At 57.5% G+C, this 27,435-nt stretch overlaps 1 protein-coding gene across 10 annotated transcripts in view; it reads left to right on the top strand.

Moving 5' to 3' along the window:
• The window catches only part of DAB2IP (DAB2 interacting protein), a 201,677-nt gene that overhangs the window by 147,246 nt on the left and 26,996 nt on the right, over nt 1-27,435 (top strand). For 8 of the 10 annotated variants that reach the window (XM_066256323.1, XM_066256320.1, XM_066256326.1 and 5 more), the window contains 3 exons: nt 21,855-22,008; nt 23,923-24,021; nt 24,919-25,473. In XM_066256323.1, coding sequence (XP_066112420.1) covers nt 21,855-22,008; nt 23,923-24,021; nt 24,919-25,473 — 808 coding nt within the window. Of the gene's footprint in view, nt 1-11,538; nt 11,696-21,854; nt 22,009-23,922; nt 24,022-24,918; nt 25,474-27,435 lie in introns of those variants that run through there. The other 2 variants (XM_066256327.1, XM_066256329.1) reach the window with 2 other exon arrangements.

Here is a 27,435-nt window from a genome sequence, read left to right as displayed (position 1 = left end):
ATATGCTTACAGGGAGAGGTATGGACAGGGTGTGGCCCGTGGGCCTCCCTCCTCTCTTTCATCGTCTCTGCTGTGGAGGGCTGGGCCTTCCCCAAGGCCAGGCTACTCCAGCCCCGTGGTTTTCTCCAGTTGTCAGTGGTGGACTGGGATGAGTGAGGACTTAGCCTGCCACTGCTGACCTCTAGGTAGGGCACCCTGGTCACAGTGCTGGAAGCTGGAGCTGGAGCCGTATTCCCCACCCCTACCCCACAGTGTTGTCGCTGGTCCTAGGGGGTTGTGGGGTGGATAAGGGGACAGTGCGGGGAGGTTTGAATTCCTTAACCTTTTAGGAGCCATCTGTGAACTCAGGCACTGGGCCTGGTGTTGACATGGTGTGATCACGGCTGTGAGGTCAGGGTCCCACTCTGATGGGATGAAGACAAGACCTGGGTACTGGGCAGTAGGTGACCTAGTCAGAACCTAGGCTCTGGAGGGAACACAGTGAGTGGAAGTGGAGTTGCTGGGGACAGGCTTAGAAGTGGAGTTGCTGGGGACAGGCTTAGAAGTAAGGGCACCTGACCCCAGTGGACCCCAGCATACTGTGCAGTAGGGGCTGGCGGCCACCAGCCCATCAGGTGGAGCTGTCCCCTCCCCCTTGCCCTGTCCTTGATAGCACTCGGTCCCTGGGACACCATGCGGGTGTTGCCCAGCACCTGGCACTGTGACAACCAAAAAGGGGGAATGCTGACCGTGTCTCACTCTTTGAGTAAATTTACTCTGTATTCTTCCAAAGGGCTGTCACTTGGATGGGAATTGACTCCCCCGATCACTTTGATGGAAATGTTACACTTTGTGAGTGAACACGTGTCGACATCACCACAGGGGAAAGGCTCCAGGACTCTGCCAGCTGAAGTCACTACCACAAGACACTGGTCTGGGGCCTGGCAGCGGGGTGACACAGACTGGCTGGTGTGGGGGGAGGTGGCCGGGGGGCTGGAGCCTGGCTGGCCTAGTGGGCGGAAGGAGGGGTTGTCAGCTGGGGCAGGTATCTGAGCAGGTAGAAAGGGAGGGAGTTGGGAGGCTGCAAGCTGACAGTGTGCATTACCCCCCCCCCCACACACACACACACAAGGAGAAACGGGGAGTGGAGAACATGTGAGAGGTGGGCAAGGACATAGAATGGGGTCTCTGGAATGGTGGGCACTGTGCTCAGACCAGAAAGACAGGCTGGGGCCAGATTGTTGAGGGTCCTGAATGCCAGCACCTACCCGTAACTAGCTGTGTGGCCTCGGGCAGCTTTTCCAGCCTTTCTGTGCTGCATCTTCATTTCAGTACACGGTAGCTGCGGATGCCTACAGTTTGTGGCTCTCTGGAGGTTAATCAAGATTATGTAAAATACCTAGCACTGGGCCTGGCACAGGGCAGGTGCCGGACACATTTGTTGCTTGTTGATGATAAAACCACATAAACATAGATGTGCTCACATAAGTTAATAGCAGGGGTGCCTAGAGACTGTTACTCAGAGCTGGTCTTCAATCTGACACCAGATTTGTTTCTCACTCTCCGCTAAGTATAGTGTGGTCTTCACAGCCCTTGCCCGTGAACAGCCAGGCTCTGGACTGTCCTTTGCAGGGAGCCCCCGTCTGGTCCTGTGTCTGCTTCATGGGCTGACTCCTCATCCTCCTGCAGCTCAGGCAGTTCCCAGGCCCCACGCAGAGGGCCTCTGTCACCTGCATAGCCTCCCTCCTGCGACCTGAGCATCTCTCTCCCCAGGGGGACACGGGCACTGCCTGGCAGTGTTCCTGACAGCTTTGGGGCTGGATCGCTTACGCCCCAGGAAGTGGGAAGCTTCCTGAGGAGGACGATCGCCAAGAGCCTAGCCCAGCTGGTGAGACACCCTTGGATCTGAAACGATGAGACATACGGACTCTGAACTTTGAGGAGAAGATTGACGTGCAGGGTGTAGATGTCTATTGCACTATTACTGTGTCCGGGACCTGAGGAAATCGAGTGGCATCCAGGAGAGAGGACGGGGGGATTCAGGAAGAGAGAGCTTGTACATCCTGTGCCTGGGAACCTTGAGAAAGGCTTCCCTTGAGCTGGGTCTTGAAAGGTGAACGAGAATTAGAAATAGGGGCAGGAGGGGAGATCAGTGGGAACAAAGGTGTAGCCTGAGACAGGACAGGGCATGTGTGGGGAAAGGGGAAAAGGAGGTCCCGTGGCTGATGGAACAGGTGTGAAGGTGAGCGGTGTGTGGGAGGAGGGTGGGGCCTGCCTGGGTCACTGGAGGGGCCAGAACGAGGAGGGACTAGATCAGGGCAGCCTCTGAAATGTCCCCAGCTACACATGACCAAGGATAGTCACTGTGTACTCATTCTGTACTTATACATATTATTCAAGATGACTGTGGACGGAGCTGAGCAGGAGGTAAGCTAGTCCTCTGAGCTGAGGCTAGGAAGGGTATGGAGGAAGGAACTTAGTTACGGTCCAGTGGGCAGTATGTGCGGGAGCCTGAGGTAGGCTGTACAGCTTGTGACCCCCAGCTCCAGGCTTTTTTATTTTAGCTTGTGACCCCCCTCCTGTGATAGCTGTCATGAAGAGTGAGAGACCCTGTCATAGGAGTAGATAATATTATTACAAGATATTAGAAGTAACTGTGTGGATCTACCAGTGGGGAGGCTTCCTGCTGGGGGAAATCTAGGAAGGCTTCTAGGAGTAAGGGGTATGAAAATGGGGGAACAAATAATAGGTGCAGATAGTTGGCAGGTGAGACCCATTTACTTTTAGATGAAGTTGGGTCAACTTGTGACTGAGCAGCCTCTGGATTTGACTTCATCTATAAAGTGGTCACAGTATCTATCTGATTTGCCTCTTTGTTGCCATAATTGAGCTTAAGCAGGAGAGGCCTCCTGGCACCTGCACCCTGGAGGCGGTGCTCAGAGATGTGCCCTGTTCCCTCCTTCTGCGTCATAGCCTCTGCTGCTCTGGGAGCCAAATGGGCTTCTTCTGCCCTCAGGACTTGCCATGTGACCACAGCCTCACCTCTTATTCTTTGAAATTGTATCAAGACATTGAATAGGCCTAGATGAAAACTGTGAGGGGTCACCTTGCCTCAGAACAAAGGGAACCACTCTAAGTGCACCTCTGGCTAAGAGCCCCCAGGGGGTTGCGGGGAGGGCTCTAGGCACTGTTGGATCGCTTGTGGTCAGCATCACCTGTGCCCAGAACAGGACGCAGCAAGGGATGGAGTGAGTTAGACCTCCCAGGTTGGGGTTGCTTTGTACCACAGTCAGACCTTTCACCTGCCCTGCAGGTGCCCCAGCCAGAGCCCTGTACAAAGGAGGTGCTTGACGGCCTGACACTTTGTAGGAGCTCATTTGTTTGCTGAGGGACTGAACTGGGGTTTCTGATGCCTCTGGATACAGAAACCCTGGATAGGCAGGACCCCCCGTGGATAGGCAGGACCCCATGCAGGGCCTTTGTCTCCCTTCACCTCTATCCGTCTTTAAAAGGCGGGATTGGATTCCTTAATCCTATAGCATCAGGAAGTTGTGCAGCAGCCCTGCAGTGGAGGCTTCTGGGTGCGGGGCCTCAGTTTGATTAACCGTGCTGGGTGGTGGCTGTAAGGGAAGGGGGTGTGGGTTCCTGCCTGCCGTTAGAGGCCCGGGACTTAGCTGTGGCTTCTAGAGTGAGATGGTAAAGGGGGTGACCCCAGGCAAAATGCTGGGTTGGCTGGGCTGGCTGGACCTGCCCATCCCTAGGGATGTGCGTTTCAGTGAGGACCAGGTGACCCTGACCCAAGGATGAAGTGCCAGTCCAGGGGGTGGGCCCACCGGCTGGACTGGGTCCCTCTTTCCCAAGTCCTGTGGGGTTCACGCCTGAGCAGCCCTCCCAGTTCACCACTGTGCCCTCCCTCCCTCCTGGCACCTAACTCGAAACTTGAACCCAGTTCTTCCGGGCTAGGGGACCGCTGTCTATTGCGAGTCCAGAGCCCAGCTTCTCCTCGGCTCTCCTGCCCCGTGACCGTGTAGGCTAATCCTTGGCCTTGTCTACACCTCCGTCTTTGTTCGCATTTTTTAAATGTTTGAATGGAAGTGTGTGTGTGTGTGTGTGGGGGGGGGGGGGTTGCCCTGAAGGGGGCGGGCTCCCGGCTGCCGCTCAGAGCCGGGAGGGGGGGTGGCGGGCCTCTTCCTCCCGCGGTTGGGTGGAAAGTGTTTGCAGCTGGGGGCAGCTGACCGCGGAATGTGCCCAGCCGCGGGCCTGGGAAGGGAAAGGCCTGCGGCTGCAGGTGGGCGGGCCTCCCGGCCGAGTTGGCGGGGGCGGGGCCGGCCGCCTCCCGCTGGAGAGCGCGTGGGGGATGGTGCTGCAGGAGGGAAGTCTGGAATGCTGGGCGAGCAGCGCCTGCCGGCGAGGTGGCTTTGGTGTCCTTCCAAGTCTTTTGGTTACCTCCGCTCCCACCTACACAGCTTTAGTTGGCCAATCCCAGACCAGCCAGAAAGATACGTTTATTCACTCAACACATCTGTCAGTGCCTACCTTGTGCCAAGCACTGGCCTAAGGTGTGCCGGGCTTACCAGGGTGAGCAGGCCCTTGTTCCTCCGGACCTGACATTCTCATGGTGGGGAAGGGGGACAAACAAGGTGAAATGATCAGTCCTATGAAGAAAATGAAGCCAGGTGGTAACTTGGGGTGGGGGGAGAGGGGGAAATTGTTCCTTTAACTAGCGTGTTCAGGAACGGCCTGTCCTAGGAGAGGACACTTGTTCTGAGACCAGAATGAGGCAAAACCAGCCTTGCCTAGAGGCATGGCCAGCAGAAGGAATGGCCAGTGCGAAGGCCCAAAGGCGGGACTCCCGGCAGGATAAGGCCCTGGGCGGAGTCAGCAGTTTAGGGGGAGGAGCCTGGAAGGGATCAATCCAGGCTGAGGCTTTGCTAGACCCAGAACTCGGTTCCCAGGTGCCCTGGGAAGGACCCTTTCTTGAGGCCAGATGTGAGTGACTTTTCAGATGGCTTTCTAGACTTCTTGGACCTGGAGGTTGTGCTGTATGGTTACCTGTAAGAAAGACTAATTTTCCACTTGTTCTCTGGAGGACCTGGAAATCTCTAGATGTTGTCACCACTGTTTTTTTAAGTCATTTGTGAAATTTAAGCCTGGAAGACGGATTCAACATGTGCTTTGCAGGAAGGGGAAGCCTGCCCGGGCACACCTCTTAGATGCCAGCCTGGGCACACCTCTTACTTGCCAGCCTGGGCTGCGAGTTCCTCTGATCTGGCCTGGAGTGGCACCTGGATGCACACCATCCTTGGGGATGAGCCTCTGTGGCTTCGGACTCCTCGGTGACAACCTCAGCAAGCTCCTGGGCCGGGCCAGAGGATCTGCTCTGTGGAGGCCCGCCCATTCTCGCAAGCTGGATCTGGCTACCTGGTCCCCAGTGCCGGGACCTGGGTCAGCCGAGAGCTCAGGGCTCCCACCACCAAGGTCTGTGGGTGGCTCTGTGGGGACAGGGGGGCAGGAAGCTTCCTCCCTGGTGGGCCTGGGATGGGAGTGGATGGAGACTGGAGGTTATCGGGCTGTTCTTCCTCGGAGCCCAGCCCTGGAATGCCACCTGTCCTCAGACCAGGGCCTCATTGGTGCGTGGAGGCCATCAGCAGCCAGCCAAGACCCCTCAGGGGCTTGAGAGGAAGCGTAAAGGTGGGGGCTGGGGTGGCTAGGCTGACTTCTTCCTTCTGGGAATCGGGCCCTGCCCTCTGGGAACTTGAGTCTTGGGGTGGGGATGGGAGGCTGTGGGGCACCCTCAAGGTGATCTAGGCCCAGGAAGCTGGGAGGGTTTGCAAGGTGGGCTTTGCCCTCAAGCTGTGTTGCCAGTGAGGACCCTTGGCCTGTTCTTTAGCCTGTGGCTCCCAGCACAGGTGAGAAGGGGGGGAGCCATTAGGGCTCTTAGATGCAGATTTAATAATCCTAGCCTGTCTCTCTGGTGGTTAGTATTTCAGGAGAGAAGCTTTACTCCTAAAACTTCTATTGATCCAGACACTAATGAAAAGTAAAGGGGTTTTCAGAGCCAGGTTTTGTTTTTTTTTCCTGCTAGAAAAAAAAGGACATCAGAGTCCTAAGACACAAATTTGTTTTCCTCTTTCCCCTAGATTTGGGGGCTGGGGCTTGGTCTTGTTCAGATTGCACGTCTTCAGGTAGCGTTCCCTGACTGCACAGGCCTGTAGTCATCTCCACTCTCCAGCTGTTACTGAAGCCGCCGCTGGTTTATCCGGTCTGTCTCCCAGAAGGGCTGGGGAGGGGGTGCTGCAGAAGTTTCCTGCTCACTGACCCTCCCAGGGGGCAGTGAGAGGTGTCTCCCCAGGAGGCCTTGAGGGCTGGACGTTCTGGTCCTGGTTCCTTTGCTGCCCTGTTGTTTTTGCACATCCATTGTTTTAACTACTTACGGAGCTCATGCCCCAGGCCAGATCCTTCCCCCACCCCAGGCTTAGGACCCAGAAATACAACAGATATGGTCCTTGGCCATACAGAGCTTGTCTTCTGGAGGGAGGGACAGGTAATGCTAAATAAGTTAAGGGAATACCAGATTGGGTGAAGTTCCCCAACTGAAATGTAAGTCAGGGACTTTTTGTCTGCTTAGTTCAGCACCTGGATTCCCAGTGCCTGAAAAAGTACCTGGCCTGTAGTTTGTGCTTAAATGTTTGCTGGCTGAATGAGCAAGATGCTCTGAAGGGAACGGGCCAGGTGTTTCAATGGGGAATAATGGGGGTGGGGCAGGACCTGTTGGAGTGGGGCAGTTGGGGAAGGGCTGAGCTCCAGAAGATGCCCTAAGCCTGCCTTTGAAGATAGGAGTAGAACCAGAGCTCCAGCCCCAGGAGTCTCAGTACAAAGTCCCCAGGCAGGAAAGCCCAGGCTGCAGGTGGAGGGTGGGGGTGGCTGGATGAGGTCAGAGGGGTAGGCAGGCCACCCTGCCGACTTCTTCCCCCTGGGGAGGAGTTTGGGTGCATTCTGTGTGCGGTTAGGAGTGACTGGTGGGTTTCTAGCCCTGGAGTTAAACAATCTGTCTGCATTTCTACTGGGTCCCTGGAACTCTCAGTGGGCGGGGAGCAGAGTGAGGCTGCCTGGGCAGGTACCCTGGAGTGGCTGGGTGAGAGGTGTTAAGAGAGGAAGGAGCAGTAGGATTTGCTGATGGGTTGGATTCTGAAGCCCCAGGAAAGAGGGAGGATCTAGGCCAGGGGTCCCCAAACTATGGCAGGGGGCCGCATTTGGGCCCCTGAGGCCATTTATCCAGCCCCACCGCACTTCCGGGAGGGGCACCTCTTTCATTGGTGGTCAATGAGAGGAGCATATTGACCATCTCATTAGCCAAAAGCAGGCCCATAGTTCCCATTGAAATATTGGTTAGTTTGTTGATTTAAATTTACTTGTTCTTTATTTTAAATATTGTATTTGTTCCCATTTTGTTTTTTTACTTTAAGATATGTGCAGTGTGCATAGGGATTTGTTTATAATTTTTTTATAGTTCGGCCCTCCAGCGGTCTGAGGGACAGTGAACTGGCCCCCTGTGTAAAATGTTTGGGGACCCCTGATCTAGGCTTTAAGCACTGAGATGGAGCTCCACTTTGGACATTTCAGGCTTGAGATTCTGTGTGGTGTCCAAGAGTTGTTGTCAGGCCAGCATTTAGATCTGTGAGTCTAGAGCTCGGAGGGAGGGAGTCTGGGGCAGCCTGGACGTATTTGAAGCTAAGGAATGGATAATCACTGAAGGGAAGTGCATGACCGAAGAAGTGTGCCCCAAACCTGAGCCTGAGAAACTTGGCACCTGGAGGAAGGGCAAAGCGGGTACCAGGGGGTAAGGGAGACCCGTGGCCTATGATGGAAGACAGACACCTGGGAGAGTATGCAGAGGACAGAAACTGGTTGAGTATAGTCACATGGGGGCTTTTGGGGACCTTGTGGAGAACTGCTGGGGCCAGGACAGGTGTGCTAAGAAAAGGAGGTAAGGAAGAGGATGCAACAGTGTCAGTGAAGGACGGGCGGAACTGGCCAGTCTGGGAAGTTGAGGTGGGTCAGTGAGGGGCTGACAATTTTTTTAAAACACGTTTTTAAAAATTGATTTTAGAGAGAAAGGGAGGGAGGGAGAGAGAGAAACATTGACTTGTTGTATAGTTCCACATACTTATGCATTCATTGGTTGATTCTTATGTGCCCTGACTGGGAAACGACCCTGCAACTTGGGCCTATCAGGGGGACACTAACCAACCGAGCTAACCATCCAGGGTGACTCAGATGGTCTTGTCTCCAGGTCTTCTCGGTCTACCAGCTCACCCAGTGGGTCTCAGCAGGGAGCGTGCACCAACATCCACCATCTCCAGTGATTCTGACTGGGGGGGGCTGGAGCGCTCCCCCCGCCCCCACGACCTTTAACAGCCGCTCTCTGAGCCCCTACTCCTCCCTCTCTGGAGGGCTCGGTCCCTGCCCTGTAGTGTCTCACTTTTTCTGGCTCTTTGGGGTTGCCTGACCCTGTCCCCCTTTCTCCCTGTCTCATCTGTAGAGACAGATGTAAGGCCCCTACGAAGAGCACCCTCGAGCTGGATTGACTCGGAGGGTCTTTCCGCCTTGTCCCCAGCAGAGCTAGACTTCTAGTACACTAGTGGCTTAGCTCTGGGAGGCTCTGTGTTTGGCTTCCGGAGACGTTGGAGGTCTAGTTCAGACTTCTTAGTGACCGGGACCTTGACTTCCCCCAAGGTTTGGCTGAATGTAGGGAGTTTAGGATGTGTTGGTTGGAGAAGTGGGTGTGTGCAGTGTAGAATTGGGGACATCCTGAGGTCTGATGGCCTCCAGGTGGGTTCTCAGTGTCTGTTGAATGACTTAACACTCAGATATCTGAGCCTCTTGGCCTTCCAGGTTGTTTTGTTAAATGCTTTCTGTGCAGTTGGTTAACCGGTGTTGTAGGGGATAGTGCCGGCGTGGCCAACAGTTTTTGCCCCTGGGCCAGATTAGAAAGAAACTTTTTTCACAGGCTGGACGAAATATTAAAATTAAAAAATGTTAAATACAAAAACGATTTGTTTAAGTAAACAATTTTATTATGTAATTTGTTTATGAATAAGTATAAGTAGTTTTAGTACAACAAATTAACAAAAAAACTATGTGACGTGTTGAGGCGCTTTGCATTGCCTATTATTTTTTTAATATCTGGCTCTATACTTGTAATAGCTATTCTTAACATAGCCTCCAAATGTAAATCATTCATTCTTGATCTTGTTATACTTTTATTTAGATTCATTAAAGAAAAGGTTTGTTCACAAATATAAATTGAGCTAAAGATTACTGACGATATCGTAGTTTATGTATAAAGATTTAAAAGTACCACTTATTTCCACAGTGCGTCGTGCGGAGAATATTAAAAATTTAATCGTGGGCCGCATAAACTCATTACGCGGGCCGGATGCGGCCCACGGGCTGGATGTTGGCCATGCCTGCTTTAGGCTGCAGGAAGGTGGAAGGAGGCAGGCCTTGAACCTGGTCAAGTCTCGGGGGCTCTTGGGGCTGAGGGGGGCTGTTTGGGCACGAGGTGTGGGGTGGCTGTGCATAGGAAGAGAGCTGAGCCACCCCGCAAACCCTGGGAGACTCCTGAGGAGGAAGGGGGCCCCCTCGCTGGGGAGCAGGGTGACTGAGACCCAGGAAAGGCCACAATGCGGGTAGGCTCACCTGGGGGGATGATGCCTTACCCTGCCTCCTGATAACAGACAGTGGGCCCTCGTGCCCTCGCTCCCCAGCCCAGCAGACCCCAGTTAGCCTGGGGTTGGCGCGGAGACAGGCTGTTTTCAGGTTTCAGAGGATCTGGGCCACAGCCCAGCCTTTCTGGCATTCCGGCTTTCTGGCCTGGCTTCTCCTGGGGGCAGGCAGGCATTTGGGAGGTTTGGGGAGGGTGGTCTTGCCTGGTAGTCACTGAGTCCCTCCTTTTTACAGAAAGAAACTAAGACCCAGAGAAAAGTGACTTGCCCAGGGTTCCTGCCTGGGACGCCGGTTTCCGGCCTTGTGCCTCCCAGCGTAGCCGGGGCAGCCTCCCTCACCTTCACTGATGGACTGACCTTTCCTAAGTGCTCACTCAGAGCTGGGCTCTGGGACTCACTGACTCCTCACCGCCACCCCGCAGGGTTAAATGCCATTACTATTACCCCTTTTACAGAGGGGGAAACAGAAAGGCCCAGAGAGGTGACTTGGCTTGTCCAAAAACACATAAGTTGCATGTGGTACAGCCCAGATTTGAATTGGGACAGTCTGGCTTCAGACCCGTGTTTCTAACCACCAGGCTACACAGCCTCAAACTTATTTGACTGGGGTTCCATAGAAATAGAATGAGGGTGGAGGATTCCACCTGGCCTTGGCCTTCCTGATAGAGGATGACATCTGATGTGGCATCTACTACTGCCTGTCCAGCTACTGCAAGTGGTAGGAAATGGCCCATTGGGATGGGGGAGGCTTGTTAGACCAGGTACTGAGGCCCAGGCAATCAAATCTCTCTTCTTTTCCTCCCTGGCAATGCCCCCTCCCCACCATCTAGCAGTTGGGTAGGCTCTGCCCACCCTTGGGAGAGCCTGCAGCCCTGCCTCCTCCATTTTGTGGACAATGGGAGGGCCGTGGCCGGCTCCTGCTTCCCCCCGCATGTGTGGCCTCCTTTAGCTACGCAGCCTGTCCAGGAGGAGACTGAGGGCCTGGGTGTGAAGGGGCCCACCCCTGCAGGGCTGCAGACCTGCCCCTCTCTCTGCTCACCCCCTCCCCTTCCCCTGTGCCTTACCTCTACGTAGTGTCTGTCTGTCTGTCTCTTTTCACATTGTGCCAGATGTCATGATGTCCAGTTTTCTCATCTGTATGTAGGAAGGGGGAAAGAATAGAACCAACCTCACAGGGTTTTGAGGCCCAGATGAGAGCCCAGTGTTGGGGCAACTGTGACAGGTGACTTCTCATCCTCACTTCCTTCATTTTGCCCAGGAAGGAGAGGAGCTGCGGAACAGGTAGGGCCTGGGCGTCAGGCTGGAGAAGGCTGGGAGGGGCGAGGGAGCAGGTGGGAGAAAGCATCCTGGCTGTGGCTGGGCCCCAGCTGGGCTGCGGACTGGCTGGAATCCTGGGCAGGTGGGCGCTGCTGCCCGTTGCGGCTTCCTCCCCTGAGATGGGATTGGGCAGTGGCTTGTGGAGTGGTCTTGAGCAGCAGCCAGCCCATGCTGTGAAGCCCTGTGCCAGGCACGAAGTGACTGCTTAAAAATGGCTACCATTTCTGCTTAGTCTGAAGGTTTGGCCCCATTGTTTTGGGGTTCTTTCAGACCTTTGGGTGAGATTTGGATTTTTAGTATTGCGCATTTTATCTAAGATTTTCTCTAGAAAGCCCAAAGGCCTTCCATCTGATCATGACTTTGGGAGGGGGTGGTGGTGGTTGTTTCGATGTCCTGTTTTCTATACAGAAAAAGGGATCTGTGCCTTTAAGACCCTGGACGGCCCAACTGGGACACTGTTCCTTTAAAAGCACATTACAGAGAGTTGGAACTTAGCCTTTGTTTAACTAGCCATATTAGTCCCAGCGGACAGGGCTGGAGTAATATGTCCATGACCAGAGCTGGGTTGGACTGGTTGGGCCCAGTGGGGAACGGCGGGCAACCAGCTGGCTGACTGGCCTGGCCCCTTGGTGTCCTCGACCTGGTGAGCTTGGTGACCATGCTGAGGGATGGTGAGTGGCCTGGACAGAGGTGGGAACGAGGGAGTCCGTGAAGAAGGAAGGAGGGAGCTGCCAGCCTCAGGGCCACCGGCCCACCTCCTGAGCCAAGGGCGGTCTTGGTCAGATGGGTGGGAGCTCCAGTCCGAGAGGGACTGTCACAGGTGCCAACCTTGGGAGGGGCTCAGGAGTTCCCCAGGGCTGATGTCTCTGCCCCTCTGCAGACATCTACTGCCAGCACAGAACAGGGAAGCAGTTAGGATAGCCCCACCGAAAAGCAAGAAACAAGAAGTGTTGTGACTATTTTGTAGTTTCAGAAAGAGAGGAAATCGGTGTCAGTTGTGTTTTCCTGTTAGTAAGGCCGATAGCTTCTGAGGCAGGCTCTGTTGGGAACCGGGAAATGCTTGGGGCGGCTGAAAGTGTTCCCAGCTGAGGAGCTTGGTTGGCCTTTGCTCGGAGTGGCCCAACCCTGGGCCGGGCTGGCCTGGGTGGGGCTGGGTAGGGGTTTGGGGGCTGTGTCATCTCCACCCCAGCCCCCAACCCCTCCTGTCTTCCCTCCTTCTCCCAGCCTGTCTCTGTCTGCAGGGTGGGGTGGCGGAAGACCCTGAGGGTTGGGTCTGGGCCTGGAGTATGTTTTGTTCCAGTTTAAATATTTGAAACAGTTGTCAGCAGCCAGGTTACTGTGATGCAGCGGTCTCTACTGGGGAAGTACCCCATCTCTGGGAGCCAGAAACGGTTACAAACTTTCTTGTAGAAGGGTTGTGAGCCAGTAATAAGCTGCCTGGCTTGTTCCATGTATCCCTTGGTCCTGGCCACTTTCACTACCACTGCTGGGACTGGGCAGATTCCTACTAGCTAGGTGTCCTTCTTGCCATTTTCCAGACAGAGAAAATAATTTGCACAGGGTCACATAGGAGGTGATAGTCCTGGTGACCCGGAGTTCTTGTGAGTTATCTGAAAGGTGGTGCGTTTGATCACACCACTTCTGTAGGTTTGGTGAAAGCCAGGGTTTGGAGTTGGAGCCCAGGTACCAGACCTCCGGCCCTGTTCTGGTTCCCGTGAACTTTGACCTTGGGCAGGCTGCTGGACCTCTCTGAGCCTCCCCTCCCTTGTATGCATGGAGGTGGGTGCATACAGGCAAACCCTGGGGAGCTTGTAGGTCCTGTGGGGCGGACGGCTCGGAGGTGGTGGTGTTGGAGCCAGGTGTGGAGGTGGGCAGCCAGTGTGACTGGAGCCAGGTGGGCTGAGCTGGGCTGGTTTAGGCGGGTTGGGATGGACCTTGGAAGCTTGTTTAAAGTATGCAGTGTGTTGTTGGTTGGAATCCTGTGGGCCAGTTGGCAAATGACAGACAGAGCTAGCTCGTCCCGAGTGACCCTTTGCGGGGCAGGCGAGGAGGGTGGACTCTGGGACTCCGATACACCATCTGGGCCTTGGGAAGGCCCTCGAGGTCTTGAAGCCTCAGTTTTCTGAACTGGAGTTGGGTGGCTGGGCTGCATGAGGGTCAGAGGTGTGGGGGGCATTCAGCGTGGAGCCAGTGTCTGCCTTGTGCCCTTCCCAGGTGTGTGGGCAAGCGGTGGTTTGTGTTGGGTGAGGCAGGTACCGAGAGCCACACGTGGCTTTGATGCCAGGTCCCTGGGAGGAGCACTCGCAGCCACACCCCAGGTGTTTGGGGCATCATTCCTTTGCTGGTGGCTGAGGAGCCTGTTTTGCCGCCGCTGAACACTCCTGGCCATCTCCTGCTGGGGACAGTCTGGGAAGCAGTGACCTCAGAGCTTGATTCCCAGACACCGGGCTTTGGGAGGCATGGGGAGTGGGGGTCCCAAGACCCCCGGACTCAGTGCCGGTGTACGGAGGTGCTCGGTTACTCTATTCTAGGGCACTGGGCGCACCCGCCCAGGAGAGGGGATATTAGCGTAACCGACCCCCAGCAGCTCTGACAGGAGGGAAGAGCAGCCCTGGTGGTCGTCTGTGGAAGCTGGGATGCGGGAGAGCCAGCTGGGGGCGTAGGCTCCTCGGACCCAGCGTCCCTTCCTCTCCCCGTCTTTGCTTCTCATCTCCCCATGGCCACAAAGCCCCTCTGCCCCCACTGGGGGCTGGAATTGAAGAAGTAGCAGGACTGGAGATGAGCGTTGGGATTGGAACCTAGGGTGCGAGGGTTGTTCCCAGATGTGCCCGTCCCTTCTTAAATGGGGACTTTGAGGCGCTTACTTAAAAAGGTGGCTTTCTCCAGCTCGCTCTGGGAGATGGCGGTCAGTGGAGTGGCCGAAGCTCTCCGGGTCAGTTGGCAGAGGCTTTTGGAGAGTCCACATGCGGGGAGGGCCAGGTGGGCTCGGCCTGTGGGCAGAGAGAGGGCCGCCTTGGCAATGTCAGTGAGCCCAGGGAGAAGCCGGGAGCAAGCAGAGAGGTGACCCAGGGCAGGATGGGGCCTAATACCCAAGAAAGGCGGAGCCGGGGCTGCACACAGGGCTTGCTGCATGGCAGGCTCCCTCGTTAGCGCCACGGGACCTGCTTCCCTGATTTCATCGATGGGGAAACTGAGGCACACGGGCTAATGAATGTGAGCAAAGCTACAGAGCGTTGTGGATGTGTGTGTGTTCTGAGGAAGGAGGCCTTACCACCACAGTTACCAGCCAGCATGGCAGCAGGAGCTGGGGCTATACTGGCAAGTGCCCGGTCCTTGGTTGGCAGAAAGCCTGGTGGTGCCCAGGAGTGGGGGATGGACAGTCCCTAGATTGATCGTATTGTCACTCTAATATGAATGGCTCACACAGCACCAGGCGCCCACGTCTTAGGTAGAGGAGATGAGAGGGAAGGTCCTGTTTCTGCTCCCACTTGCACATTCCATGGGAATGCCTCCTGAGCCTAGGAGAGCTTCCTGGAGGCGGAGAGCTGGGAGGAGTTTGATAAGCCAGAGGGGAAGTGGCTTTCCTTAAGGAGTGTAAGTCCTTGATTTTCAGCTCATTCCTTTTTTATTTCATCATCCCTCTGGACATGGGTCATGAGTCCCCTGGGCCTGAGGCAGCTGTTGGAGGTGTTTATGGTTTCTGGTCGGGGTGGGGGAACCAGTCAGAAAGCAGCCCACACTGGGCGGTGTGCGCTGTGGGACCACAGGGGGTGTTTAAACACGCAAGGAGGAGACGGGCACAGTCGGAGCTCGCAGGGAGGGAACACCTCGGCGAGGGCCTCGAACCGTGCGCAAGAGCTGTCCAGGTGGAAGAGGGACGGACTGTCGGGCCAGCATGTGGGCAGTGGCTGCTCTGGGGTTGACGTGGTCAGGGTTGTGGCAGATGAGGCTGGGGTCTGAATCCTGGATGCTGTGCTCCTGGGGTGGAGGTGGCTCAGGGTGTGGGGGTGTCATCCTCTCTAATCTTCCTGAGTAGCTGGGCCAGGCTGGCTGGTTTCTCCAGGGGACCAGAGGGTGGAGACCTGTCCCTGCTCAGGAGCCAGAGGGGCCCATGGCCCTCATCTAACTTTCAGTATGCCCAAATCTCATCCTATTCAATGAGCGTTCCTCAGAGTCTCTTCTCTTAAAATTCAGGGCACTTCGCTGTTCCACGGAGGTTTATAAATGTTTAAAAACTGCTTCGTGGTCCCCAAAGTAATTTGACAAGTCTGACAGCTATTGATTAAAAACCCAAAATTATTCAGGTTGCAGGAGGACTTGAGGGATTAGATAGAAAGTTTGTTTCTTCTTTCTTTGCATGCCCTTTGCCACATCTGTCCTCACTCCCCCCAAAAGAAATAAGGTATGAGCAGGTAAGTGAGTTCCCGAGTGTTTTTGAAAACTCCAGTGGGCTGCAGAATTATACTGGAATTGGTGGGGATGGGGCGTGGCCAAGAGTCTGAGGGTGTCTCTTGTTCGGGGACCAGAAGCAGCATCCCTGCATCCCTGGTCTCCTCAAAGCCTTGTGGCCCGTGTCGCTTGCAGGCAGCGTTGAGGTACTGATGTCGTAGTTAGTGTAGGGTCACAGTGTAGGGTCGTGTATGTTTATAGGCAGTTGACACTGGCGGGTGGGGTTGTGGTGTTTTCCAAAGTCGCTCAGCAGGTAAGGAGACAGTGGCCTCGAGAGAGGAGGGAACCCGTTCCGGGCTATGCAGCAAGTCTGTGGGTCTGAGGGAAGGAGGGTGGGCCCAAGGTCATTGGCAGATTAAGGGTGTGCCAGGACCAGGAGCTTGCCTGGGCACTGAGCTGACTGGATACCTGGCCTCCATGCCTGGCCCCATGAGAAGTAGGTTCTAGAACACTCCCACAGAGGGGGATCGGGCCATGAGGATCTCAGTTTTCACTTCCAGACCTTGTGACCCAGCCAAGCCAGTCCTTTCTGTGAGCCTCAGCTTCCTCTGGTGTCCTAAAGCATCTGTCTCTGAATCCTTTAAATTAACTGGGGTGTGTGTGTGTGTGTGTGTGTGTGTGTGTGAAGGGTCGTCCCACGAGGCGGGGCTCATCAGACCCATTTGCGTCCCTGCTGTCCCGTTCTACTGGGGCCGCACTGCCCGTTGTGCAGGGCTGCTGGGAGAAGGCTGAGTTGATGCGCCTACCTTGGCGAGAAGACACACAGCTGAGCCCACAGTAGGTGCTTAGTAAGTGCCTGTTAAGTCCAGGTTGCTGCATTGCTGGTCATTCAGTCAACACATGTGGGGCCCCTCTGGGAGCCATAGCATGTGACGAGCTGCCCTCCTTCCGTCTTGTTTGCCAGGGTGTGGACCCTCCTTTGACAGCCTGTGGTGTCAGGGGAAGCACAGGCTCCCAGGTCCAGGGTGAAGGCAGTAGACCAGGCCCTTTCCAGCCCAGGGGTCAGTATGGGTATGGGGACAGGATCACACTGTTCCAGTGACAGCTGGGGCCTGCCCTCTTGCCTTGGACTGGGAGGACCCTGGGGCCAAGAGGGTCCCGGACTCGTGGCCAGGCCATGTCATCCCAGGGAGCCTTCCCAGGCTGGCCAGGCAACCTCGCTGCCTTTTAAGGACAGGCTCTGTCTCCCCAGGGAACCCAGAGCCACAAGGCCGCTGAATTCTTCTCCTCTCCCCTGGGACCCCGGCGGGGCCAGGAGTGAGCGCCGGGCTTCTCAGCAGCCAGTTCCCAGGCCAGGAGGGCAAGCAAGGCTGGGCGGGGGGAGGTGGCTCTCCTGGGTATTCCGGGTGGGACACTGTCCTGTTTGTGTCCTGCCACTAGATTCCCAGGAGGTCTGCGGCCTTTCCCTGCCTGTGAGCCAGGACCCATGGGCAGGTGTCAGCACAGTCTCATGGATCTGCCCACCTCTGACAGGCTGAAGCATAGTGGGCACCTCCTCCGTGAAGACCAACGTTATCCAGCATTTCTGCCCCTTCCAGGAGCTATGGAATGGTCAGTGGCATGAGACCATACAAGTGTGTGAGTGGGAGATTGTGTGGGGACTCTGCTCAGAAGGTCTGTGCAGCAAAGTCCACTCTCCACGCCCCAGGCACCCTCTTCTCCCTTCCTTTCATTTCAAAAAACTTGGGGCTTTGTTTGTTTGTTTGTTTTGAGACATCCCAGCATTTGGGTAGAAGGCGTTTGTCCCATTTTGCAGATGGGGGAAACTGAGTCATGGAGAAGGTAAGGGTCAGAGAGAAAGAAACAGAATAGCCTGGGAAGTTCCTGTCTTGTCACCCCAATGTCAGGAGTGTCATGTACCCTGGAAACGTCAGCCCCCATAGCAGCGTGTGCGTTCTTCCTCAGCCTTGTTCCCAGCAGTGCCCTGCTCCTACAGCGCTGTCTGGCAGTGAGGCGAGTGCGTGGAGTGCACAGAAGGGGACTGGGACTGTCGCTGTGACAGGACTGTCGCTGTGACGGATGGAGTCACTGGCATCTACCCCTGCTCCCCCTAGTGTCTCACCCACATTCTCACTTTTCTTACAGCGGCCCTGTGAAGGAGAGATGTCATTCTCCTTACTTACGGATGGGGAAACTGAGGTCTGGTCTGGAGAGTTGAATGGCTTAAAAATACTTAACATTGCGTGTTATAAGGATTGGAGTCTAAATTACGACTGGGCACCCTTGACACTAGCTAGGCCCTCCTGCCTGTTCCCAGCTGCATGGGGTGTGTGTGTGTGTGTGTGTGTGTGTGTGTGTGTGTGTGTGTGTGTAAACACGTGTACACTCCTGGGGCTCGTGCCACTGGCTGCCTGCCGGTCCCCTTGCAGCCCCTTGCAGTGCAGGCAGCTCCTCCACAGCATGACTAAAAGGGTCCCCCTGTTCCTGCTTGCGTACCTCCAGAGACAGGGTGCCCACTCCCTCTAAAAGCACAGCGGCCTTGGCCCATTTGGGATGGCTATGACTGAGCTCTAATCGACCTCTCCTGGCCCCGGCCCTGCCCACTGGGGGCACGCAGGGCAGCTCCTTCTGCCCTTCCTAGATTTGGAGGGCGACCCTGAGCCTCTGTCTAACCTTTCAGGCCATACAGCTCTTTCAGCTCCCCCAACCCATAGCTGGGAACCTCTTCCCCTGTGTCAGGTGGGGCTTTTTGAGAATTGCAGGGTTTGTTTTGGGGTCTCCCCCCTCCTTGAAATAATGGGGAATTTACTAAACTTCTGTGTCACTAACCTTTTAAGAGAAAAAAAAGGAGGGAGTTGAGAAACAGCCCGTGGGTTGGCTGGAAGGCTATCAGATAAGGCTGTGGCCCAGGAGCTGGGACAATGTCCCCTTGTTCCTGCTCTCGGCCCTCACAATGAGCTGCTGTTGGGACCTGGCCCGTGTCTCCGCGCAGCTCTGCCCCTGCCCATGCCATGCTGTGCCCACACTTCCTGGGCTCCTGGGCAGGGGCTGTCCCACCCTCGCCAGTCCCGCCAGCCTTTCCTCCAGACCTGGAACCAGTGGGTCCCAGTGAGCAGGTCAGCGGCCCGTGGGCCTCTCGCTGCCTGTCACCTGTGGGGAGATGGAAAGACGAGACTTGTGCCGACGGAGTTAGTCGTGGACTCCGCGGAACGGGGTTCAAATCACACTCTGCGCTTGCCACCGCGCAGCCTTGGGCAAGCCTGGCCTCTCTGAGGTGTGGCCCCTCAGTCCTGAAGGGTTGTCATGAGAATTAGGTGAGGAGACAGGGGGAAAGTGGCGTGGAGGGGGCTCCGCCGCACGGCCTGGGCGTGAGCTCCCGTCTGTCTGCAGAGACCAGGGGCAGCGCGGTGGTGGAGGCATTTGACCTTGGCTTTGAAAACTGAGAAAGAAGGGTTTTGCTGGCAGAAAAAGGTGGTCTGGGTTCAGGAAAGAGCGTGGGCGTGGACCCCCAGTGGGGGAGGAAGCTCATGGCTGGTCAGGGACCAGCTGGGGAGGAGCACCTTGCCAGGGTGTAGTGTGAGGGCGGTGAAGAGGGCACGGTCAGGGAGGGTTCAGCTCCAGGTGGAAGCATGGCGTCGGGATTATCTGCAGGTCTCAAGGGGAGAACAGATACATGGGGGACGCCATGTTGGGTAGAGGGGCCTTCCAGCAGGAACGGTGCCACTGTGGTTCAGAGGTTAGTGGGGCACCCACAGGCAGGGATCCCTGCCCTGTGACCATGGCTCTTCCACCCATGACCTGGGAATTGTGGCACCAACCCTCCCTGGCAGTGTGAGGGTTCCATTAACTACCCAGGCCAGTGGTCAGAGCCTGGCCCTCGACTGCAGGAGCAGTCTGGCACCTTGGAGTTGCCACGAGGCCTCTCTGGGCCAGCCTTGTCCCCCACTCCTCCTCCCAGTGAGTTTGGGTCTGCTCTCCCACTGGAAGAGGCCCTGGGGAGAGGGGAGGTCCGGGCCGCCCAGGTGCGGCCCAGGTGCCTTCACCGTGAGCTTGCCCACAGCCCTGTGTTCACTCAGGAACCTTCCCAGTGAGGCCTGAGCCAGCTGGGGCATGTTTGTGAGGGCAGGATGGGGGGGAAGGAGAAGGTTTTACAGCTCCAGGCTCCGGCCACTTTGGGGTCTGGCCTGGGTCTGCTGGGCTCTTGGGCAGTAGAACCAGGGCCCCTTAGTCTCCCTGGGAGGCCCAGGCCACTGCACTGGGCCTGCCTTTCCTCTGGGCAGCCCGCCAACCCCTCCATTTGCACTTCATGGGTCCCTACTCCACCCGCCCTGGCTCCTAGCATCCTTCCCTGGCAGGGGGCTGTGGGCTGGGCCAGAAAGCAGCCTGGTCCTTACCTGCAGGCTGGGTTTTAGCCCTGGGTGGCAGGTCCAGGGGCTGTGGGTTCCAGCCATAGCTAGGCCAGGTAACTTCCCCAGCACGAGGCAGGTCTTCTCGAGCACTCAGGTATGGAGCCCATGTGCGAGGGAGACCTGGTCTGCCCTGTGAAATGGGCATCCCTGGGGGAGTCTAGACCGAGGGGACAACAGACCCACCCACAGCGTTGGTCAGAGCTGTGGTGAGGAGCAGGGCCTGGGGGCTCGGCCAGGGCCGAAGCCTGTCGGCACGCAGCGCAGGGTGATGTGGCGAGCCCTAGGGCCCGTGTGCGCAACGCCGCCTCTGACAGGCCGCTGGAGGAGCAGAGGCACCCAGCTGGGATGTCCGTGGGCTGGGGCCCCGCCGAGAGCTTCTGTGCATGGGTCCTGGGAGGTTTGGGCTGATTCCGGGCCGATTTCAGCCCCTCTCACAGCCTCCGTCTGGTCTCTCCATTCCCCGGGAGCTTGCAGAAGTCCTACCTGAGGACATCGATGTGGCCCAAGTACTCTGGACCCTGCCCTGTGCCAGCTTCGCACTGGGCCTGGGGCGCAGGTGCTGGGAGGTGGACTGGGTCTCTTGGTTGGGCTCTGGGGTCCCCAAGGGCTGCGGTCCCAGTTCCAACTCTGACTCCCATGTGGTGCCTAGCATAGGACTCCATGTTGGGGTGGGCTGTTGCCATGGTGATGGGGAATTGGGGGGATGGAGGCCTCTGTCAGCCTGAGAATTCTTCTGGGTAGTGCCCATCCACTTGTCTCTGGATTCCTGATCCCAAACATAGTAGCCTCAGCCTCCCTCACCCCAGCTGGTCGTGGAAGGGGGTTGCAGGGTTTGTGTGTCCTGTGGGGAAGTGTGTGCTGACCCTGCCAGGCCTCACGGACTTGACTTGAGGTGGGATCTTTGTTTGATGGGCAGGAGGATTGATGGACTGAGCGTGGACCATTGAAGGCCGGGAGCTGAGTGGAATGGCAGGGGGATTGGGGAAGGGGGTCTGGGTGGGCTGAGCCCAGGGCAGGTTCTGTGCTGGTTCCGGGGGTTTGGGCCATGTACATGAGCAGGGGCAGGGCCGGCTCAGTGTCCACGCCAGGTGGTCTCAGCAGGTCCGGTGGACGCTGCTGGTGCTGTTGGCTCTGGAAGGGGACTTCCCCCTCTCCGAGGGGGGCCCTGCCAGCCACTGGTACAGATGCCACTGAGGCTCTTTCCTTGTGATGTGCTGAGAAAACCGAGGCTCAGCGGAGGGCTGCTGACTGCTCAGGGCCACCTAGCAGGTGAGCCGTGAGGCCGGGTCCTGCAGCCAGCCCGGGTCCAGGCCCCATGTGGGCACCGGGGGCACCCACTCCTTTGACGCTTTGGATCTGTGTTGGGCCCACTGACCCTGGCCTGGGCCCCCAAACCCTGGCATGAGGACCGTGTCTGGCATCGAGGGCACTGTGCAGACTGCTGCATCCCTTCCATGTCGAGCCTCAGCTGTAAAATGGGCACAGCAGCCGTCCCTGTGGCGCTCCTGCCTGGAGTGGGGCTGCGGGTAGAGTGGGGTGTGTGTGAGAAAGGGCTCTGTTGGCAGTGACACCCTGGACGAGTGGGTGACTGCTCCGTCTTGGGTGGGTACCAGAGCGGAGGGGAGTGGGGTGGGGAAGACTGCCTGGCTAAGCTCAGCTATTTCCTGGGGGCCCCTGAGTCTGCTTAGGAGCCAGGCCAGACCCTGCCCCACACTCAGTGCTGATTTGCAGCTCCTGAGTGGTGGCTTCATCCTTAGCCACTGCTTGCTGCCTTAGAGACTGAGCCAGGTACCAAGAGTCCTGCAGTGACCAAAGGGACCGATGACAGGTCTCTGACTCCAGCATAGAAGTGCCCCCTCCCCCCAAGTTTGCCTTAAGAGGAGAAGGACTGTGGGAGTTGCGAGGGGAGCAGTTGCCTCCTCCTAGGGGGTCTGGACAGGCGTCCTGGAGGGGATGGGGGGAGAGGGGAAGAGAGGGGCAGGGCAGGGAAGGGGAGCGACAGGCCCAGCCTCACACACCTGCCCGCCCCCAGGTCCCATCTGATGCCGAGGCTGAAGGAGTCTCGCTCGCACGAGTCCCTGCTCAGCCCCAGCAGCGCGGTGGAGGCGCTGGACCTCAGCATGGAGGAGGAGGTGGTCATCAAGCCTGTGCATAGCAGCATCCTGGGCCAGGACTACTGCTTCGAGGTGGGTCTCCCGGGCGGGTGGGCGCGGGCGCCTCCTCCGCGCCAGGCCAGGCCTCCGACACCCTCCTGGAGGGCTTGGTGGCTTGGCTTTGGGGCAATGACTGGAACACATTTATAGCTTTTGTCTCCTAAGACAGTGGTCCCCAACCCCCGGGCTGCGGATCGGTACTGGTTCGTGGGCCATTTGGTACCGGTCCGCAGAGAAAGAATAAATAACTTATATTATTTCCATTTTATTTATATTTAAGTCTGTACGATGTTTTATTTTTAAAAAATGACCAGATTCCCTCTGTTACATCCGTCTAAGACTTACTCTTGATGCTTGTCTTGGTCACGTGATGTCTCAGTCACGTGATAAATTTATTCGTCCCACCCTAAAGGCCGGTCCGTGAAAATATTTTCTGACATTAAACAGGTCTGTGGCCCAAAAAAGGTTGGGGACCACTGTCCTAAGAGACCTCCAAGATGGGGGGCTTTGTTCCTTCTTTGTGGGCTCCTTGGAGATAGACCAGCACTATTCTCATGCTGGTGGGGGCAGGAGGCTACTGGCAGTAAAGGAGGCAAAAGCCTGTGTAGAATGAATGGCTTGAGCCTCAGGGCCCGTTCCTGAAGCCTGCTTGCCTGCCTTAGAAGCCATCTCCAGTGTGGGATGCTAGAGAGTGCCCTCTTTTCTGGGCTGGCCTTCCGCCTCTGTATAGAGATCGGAATTCAAGGTTTAGGATTGAGTGGAGGGCAGCACCACCCTGGCAGGGCTCTACCTGGGGATCACCTGTCCTGCCCCTCACTGTAGGTGGAAGATCTGAGGCCTGAGAGGGCAAGTGGTCAGAGGCCACACAAGCCTGAGGCCAAGCCACGACCTGGGTAACACATGTTCACGAGTGTTCCTGGGAGCTCCTGATTGCTTCTCTCAGTAGTCAGTCTCTCCCCGCCTGCCCCGCCCACAAGGAGCTGGCATAATTAGGGGAGCCCTGATAGAGCAATGAGCCTGGTACGAACACCAGCCACTCGGGGACTAATGTGACAACCTCCTGGTGTCCCGGCCCCAGGAAAAGAGTGGAATGTCCCTGTGCCCACTGTTTCTGGTTCAAGATTCCTGGTCCAGCTGGGCTCCACCTGGGCTCTGACTTCTTTGCCTGAGATGGGCTGAAGATAGTGTCTGGGCACTCGTCCGTGGCAGGGGTCCTGTGGCTTGTGTGGCCCTTGAGTGGCTGGATAAGGAGTGTGGTCCCCCCATAAAGCCCTTGGTGTGGTGCTGGCAACAGCGGAACACAGTAGGAGCAGCTTGGGCTGGGCTCCCTTATGGGGGGGGGGGGATCGGGACGAGCGAGTGTGTGACGGCGAGCGGGGGGTCAGGGTTCCAGGCAGGTGGACCGCAGGCCGCGCACATCGCGATAGTTCTCATCTCTCCAGCGTGGCCCCCCAAACATTAGGTCTCTGTGACAGTCTTTGTGGTTGCTGTCATTTGGCAAAAGGGAACCATTGGAGGGTGTCAGCCGAGGACCGAGGTTATCCGTGGTTGTGTCCTCCGTGCCTGTGGCCCCCCCAGAGGGGGAGGCCTGGGAGAGCATTGTCCCTCTGACGCGGTCGGCACCCTGTGCTGTCTCTCTTCCCCTCGTCGGAGAGTGAGGCCAGTCAGATCCTTTCCCATGGACAGAGGGCACTGAGCAAGGGGCGAGGCACCAGGACCAGGACCCGGATGGTGCAGGGCTGGGCTGCCCTCCTGACTGCCTCCGGGACGGTGGTCTGCGCCGCCTGCAGACAGGATACAGGGGTCCTTCTGAGCCCTGTGCTGCCCCTTTCCTGAGGCTGTGCCGCAGGCCTGGTGGCTGAAGCCCTCCAAGCCCCCGAGGCCTCTGTCCTGCCCAGCCTCCCTGTGTTGCCCTCTCCTGAGACACTGTCCTGTTCAAACCCACAGGTGACAACGTCGTCAGGAAGCAAGTGCTTCTCCTGCCGGTCAGCAGCCGAGCGGGACAAGTGGATGGAGAACCTGCGGCGAGCAGTGCACCCCAACAAGGTAGGCTGCACCCCGTCTCACAAAGCCTGGGGAGTCAACGTTAGACTGGAGCAGAGCACAGACTGCCATCAGGCAGCAGAGTGGGGGTCTCCGCGTGGGCTGGGCTGGGATGGGGTGGGGGCAGGCCTGAGTGGGCAGTGGGGTTGGGCCCTGGGACAGGTAGGGGTTCGAGTTGGACAGGCTGACTCGGGTGCTGTGACCTCTGTGGGCCGGAAGCTCCACAGTAGAGGCTGGGCCAGAGAACCGCGTATGGGCTGGTTGGGGTTGGGTGCTGGGGTCTTTCTGCCTGGATCCCTTGTCCCTCCTCCCCTGGCCGATTCCTGCTCACCCATCCGTTCCAGCTTAGACACGTGTCCCGTCCTTCCAGGTGGGCACCACTGGCCCAGTCTGGGGCCCTGCTCTGTGGGCTCACTGCCCCTGGGGGCTTACCCCATCAGTTTTTTGGGACCCCAGCTGTAATTACCTGCTCTGTGTCTGCCTCCCTGGCTGGCTTGGGGGCCTGGGCTGAGTCCTGGTCACTGTGACATCACTACGGAAGGGGCCTTAGTTGACTTTACAGACCAGCAAACTAGAAGAGCTGGTAAGCAGCACAGTGGCCGACTGTGTGCCAGGCACTAGGCTAACTCTTGCTTGATCTCTCGTTATTTATCCATTTTATAGAAAAGGGAACTGAATCTTAGAGAAAGTCACTTACAAGGTCAGTAAGCTAGTTCAAGACAGAGCGGAGGTCCAGCCCCATGTCCACTGGACTCCAGAGCTGTCCCTGGCCCACTCGTCGTCCTGTGGGTCCCCACCCCCTTCAGGACCCTCCTGGATCTGAGCACTCTCCCCAGCTCAGGCCAGGTGGTGGGCAGTGGCCGGCCCCCCGGTGACCGTGTTCCGCTGGTGCACATGCAGGACAACAGCCGGCGCGTGGAGCACATCCTGAAGCTGTGGGTGATTGAGGCCAAGGACCTGCCGGCCAAGAAGAAGTACCTGTGCGAGCTGTGTCTGGACGACGTGCTCTACGCCCGCACCACGGGCAAGCTCAAGACGGACAATGTCTTTTGGGGCGAGCACTTCGAGTTCCACAACCTGCCGCCCCTGCGCACCGTCACCGTGCACCTGTACCGGGAGACCGACAAGAAGAAGAAGAAGGAACGCAACAGTTACCTGGGGCTGGTGAGCCTGCCCGCCGCCTCGGTGGCCGGGCGGCAGTTTGTGGAAAAGTGGTACCCGGTGGTGACGCCCAACCCCAAGGGTGGCAAGGGCCCCGGCCCCATGATCCGCATCAAGGCGCGCTACCAGACCGTCACCATCCTGCCCATGGAGATGTACAAGGAGTTCGCCGAGCACATCACCAACCACTACCTGGGGCTCTGCGCGGCGCTCGAGCCCATCCTCAGTGCCAAGACCAAGGAGGAGATGGCGTCGGCCCTGGTGCACATCCTGCAGAGCACGGGCAAGGTGAAGGTGCGTGTGGGGCCCGGGGCGGCCCCCCCCCCCCCCCCCCGCGAGGGGAGGCCCTGTAGACAGGCCTGGTGGTGCACGAGCTCACAGACTGTTCCCTATGCCCACGGCATGGATTTCAGGCCTGTTGCGGGCACGGATCACAGCCAGGTGGGCCCTCTAAACCCAAGAGTTGCGTCATGAAGTGGATGGCTTCATGCTTCTGTTCCTGGTCACTGAGGCAGGTGGGAGCTGATGGACGGGAGGGCAGCGTGTGGTGAGGGAGCGGTTTTAGGCGTTCCCCCCATAAGGCTGGTCCCTCTGGCCCAAGGGGAGCAGGTCATACGGCCAGCCTCCCAGTGACCCACACACTTGTCCAGTGAGGTGTTGAGTTTGGTTGACATCTCCAACTGGTGACCACCAGGGGACTCAGCCCCGGCCTTGCCCCTCATCTCACACCCAGACACACATTCACACACGTGGTCACTCTTCCAGCCTTTGACAGCCAGACAGCCATGACTGTGCTCGTCCCTGCCCTAGAGCCCATAGAAACCAGGGCTTGTCTGAAGCCGTGCAGGCAGGCCCTCCGGAGGGCTGAAGGGGCCCAGTTCTCCCCTCCCCTCCTCCTTGCACCTCCTCCCACCGGCCACTCCTCAGCCCCCACCCTCACGGTTTGGAAACAAGTTGGCCCCTAAACGAAGGCCCCATCGCCTGCCGACCCAGTGCAGTGGAGCATGGTTCTCAGGGCCTCAGGGGAACCTTCCCCTCCTCACCTTGCCCCTCCCTGGGGTGGAGCTGCCCAGAGGGGGTCCATTGGAGAGGGAGGATTGAACATGGCTTCATCCATGTTGCAGAAGGCCGTGTGTGCTGACCTCAGGCGCAGGACCTCGGCTCTCCGGACATGGTGTGGTTTGAGAGCCGAGTGGCCTGCAATGGAGCTGGGGGACTGCCCTGTGTCGAGGTCCCTCGGCCTGGTGTTGGGGGCCACCTCTCAGGTTCCCAGCGCAGAACCCAGGGCACATGACTGTCAGCGCCCTAGTTTCTCACCTGTTCCCAGAGCCCACTGCTTGTGAGACCCGTAGCGTGTGACCAGTGTGGGACCAGGGAGAGGACCTTTCTCAGCATGGACACCATGGGGGTGGGAGAGCACTCGTCCCCTACATATTGTCAGACCACCTCCTTCACCCACCGTTAGACCTGCCTGGGCCAGGCTGCGAGGTGGACCTCTGGCTGCACTGTCCTTAATTTGTGGTCTACTTTGGGAGGGGTGCTGGGAAATTGGGTGGAGGAAGCCCTCCCCTTGGGGTGTGGGGGAGATGTGGGGGAGGGGGAGGGGCTCGAGCAGGCCCTTTTAGCTGTAGCCTCTGTTCTCACAGTGCCTGGCCCCCACGGGCTGGGCTCACCTGGGGAGCAGCTCCCCTCCGAAGTGACCCTTGCTCTCGGGGTTTCCAGCTTAGACAAGAGGTGAATTGCGGTGCTCACTGAGGAGGGAGGTGGAAGCCGGGTTCCGGGCTCCCCACCTTGGCCTCGGTGCGGGGGGACAGTGAGGTGTTCCTGGGGAGGGGCAGAGCATCTGATGTGGGCTCGCAGCCCAGAGGTGGAGGCCGTGGCCTGTCACGGCACCTGCTGTCCTCCTGGGCTTCACTGTCTTGGACTGGGACTTTTCAGGGTCTGTCCTTGGACCCCTGCTACCCCCTCATCCTTCAGTGCAGCAGGCGGAGCTGGGCTTAGGAAGAGGAGACTTGGGCCAGATCTGGTCCAGGTGGCTGTGTGGCCTTGGACAGGTCTCCTTCCTGTTCTGCGCCTGTCCACTCATTGGATTCTAGCTCTAGGGAGAGCACTTCCTCATCCCCTCCTGGGTCCTGTCTCTCTGTGATCAGAAGAGACCCTACAGGTCATGTGTAGGTCAGAAAGGGCTCCTTAGGTTCTGCGGTCCCCAGAGAGGACAGTGGCAGCTTCTTCAGCCCTTCCTCTCCCTCCTGTGGC

Source organism: Saccopteryx bilineata, chromosome 2, assembly GCF_036850765.1.
Source record: "Saccopteryx bilineata isolate mSacBil1 chromosome 2, mSacBil1_pri_phased_curated, whole genome shotgun sequence".
Classification (NCBI taxonomy): Eukaryota; Metazoa; Chordata; class Mammalia; order Chiroptera; family Emballonuridae; genus Saccopteryx; species Saccopteryx bilineata.
The sequence above is the reverse complement of the archived record's forward strand: the minus strand, read 5'-3'. Positions and strand labels throughout refer to the sequence as shown.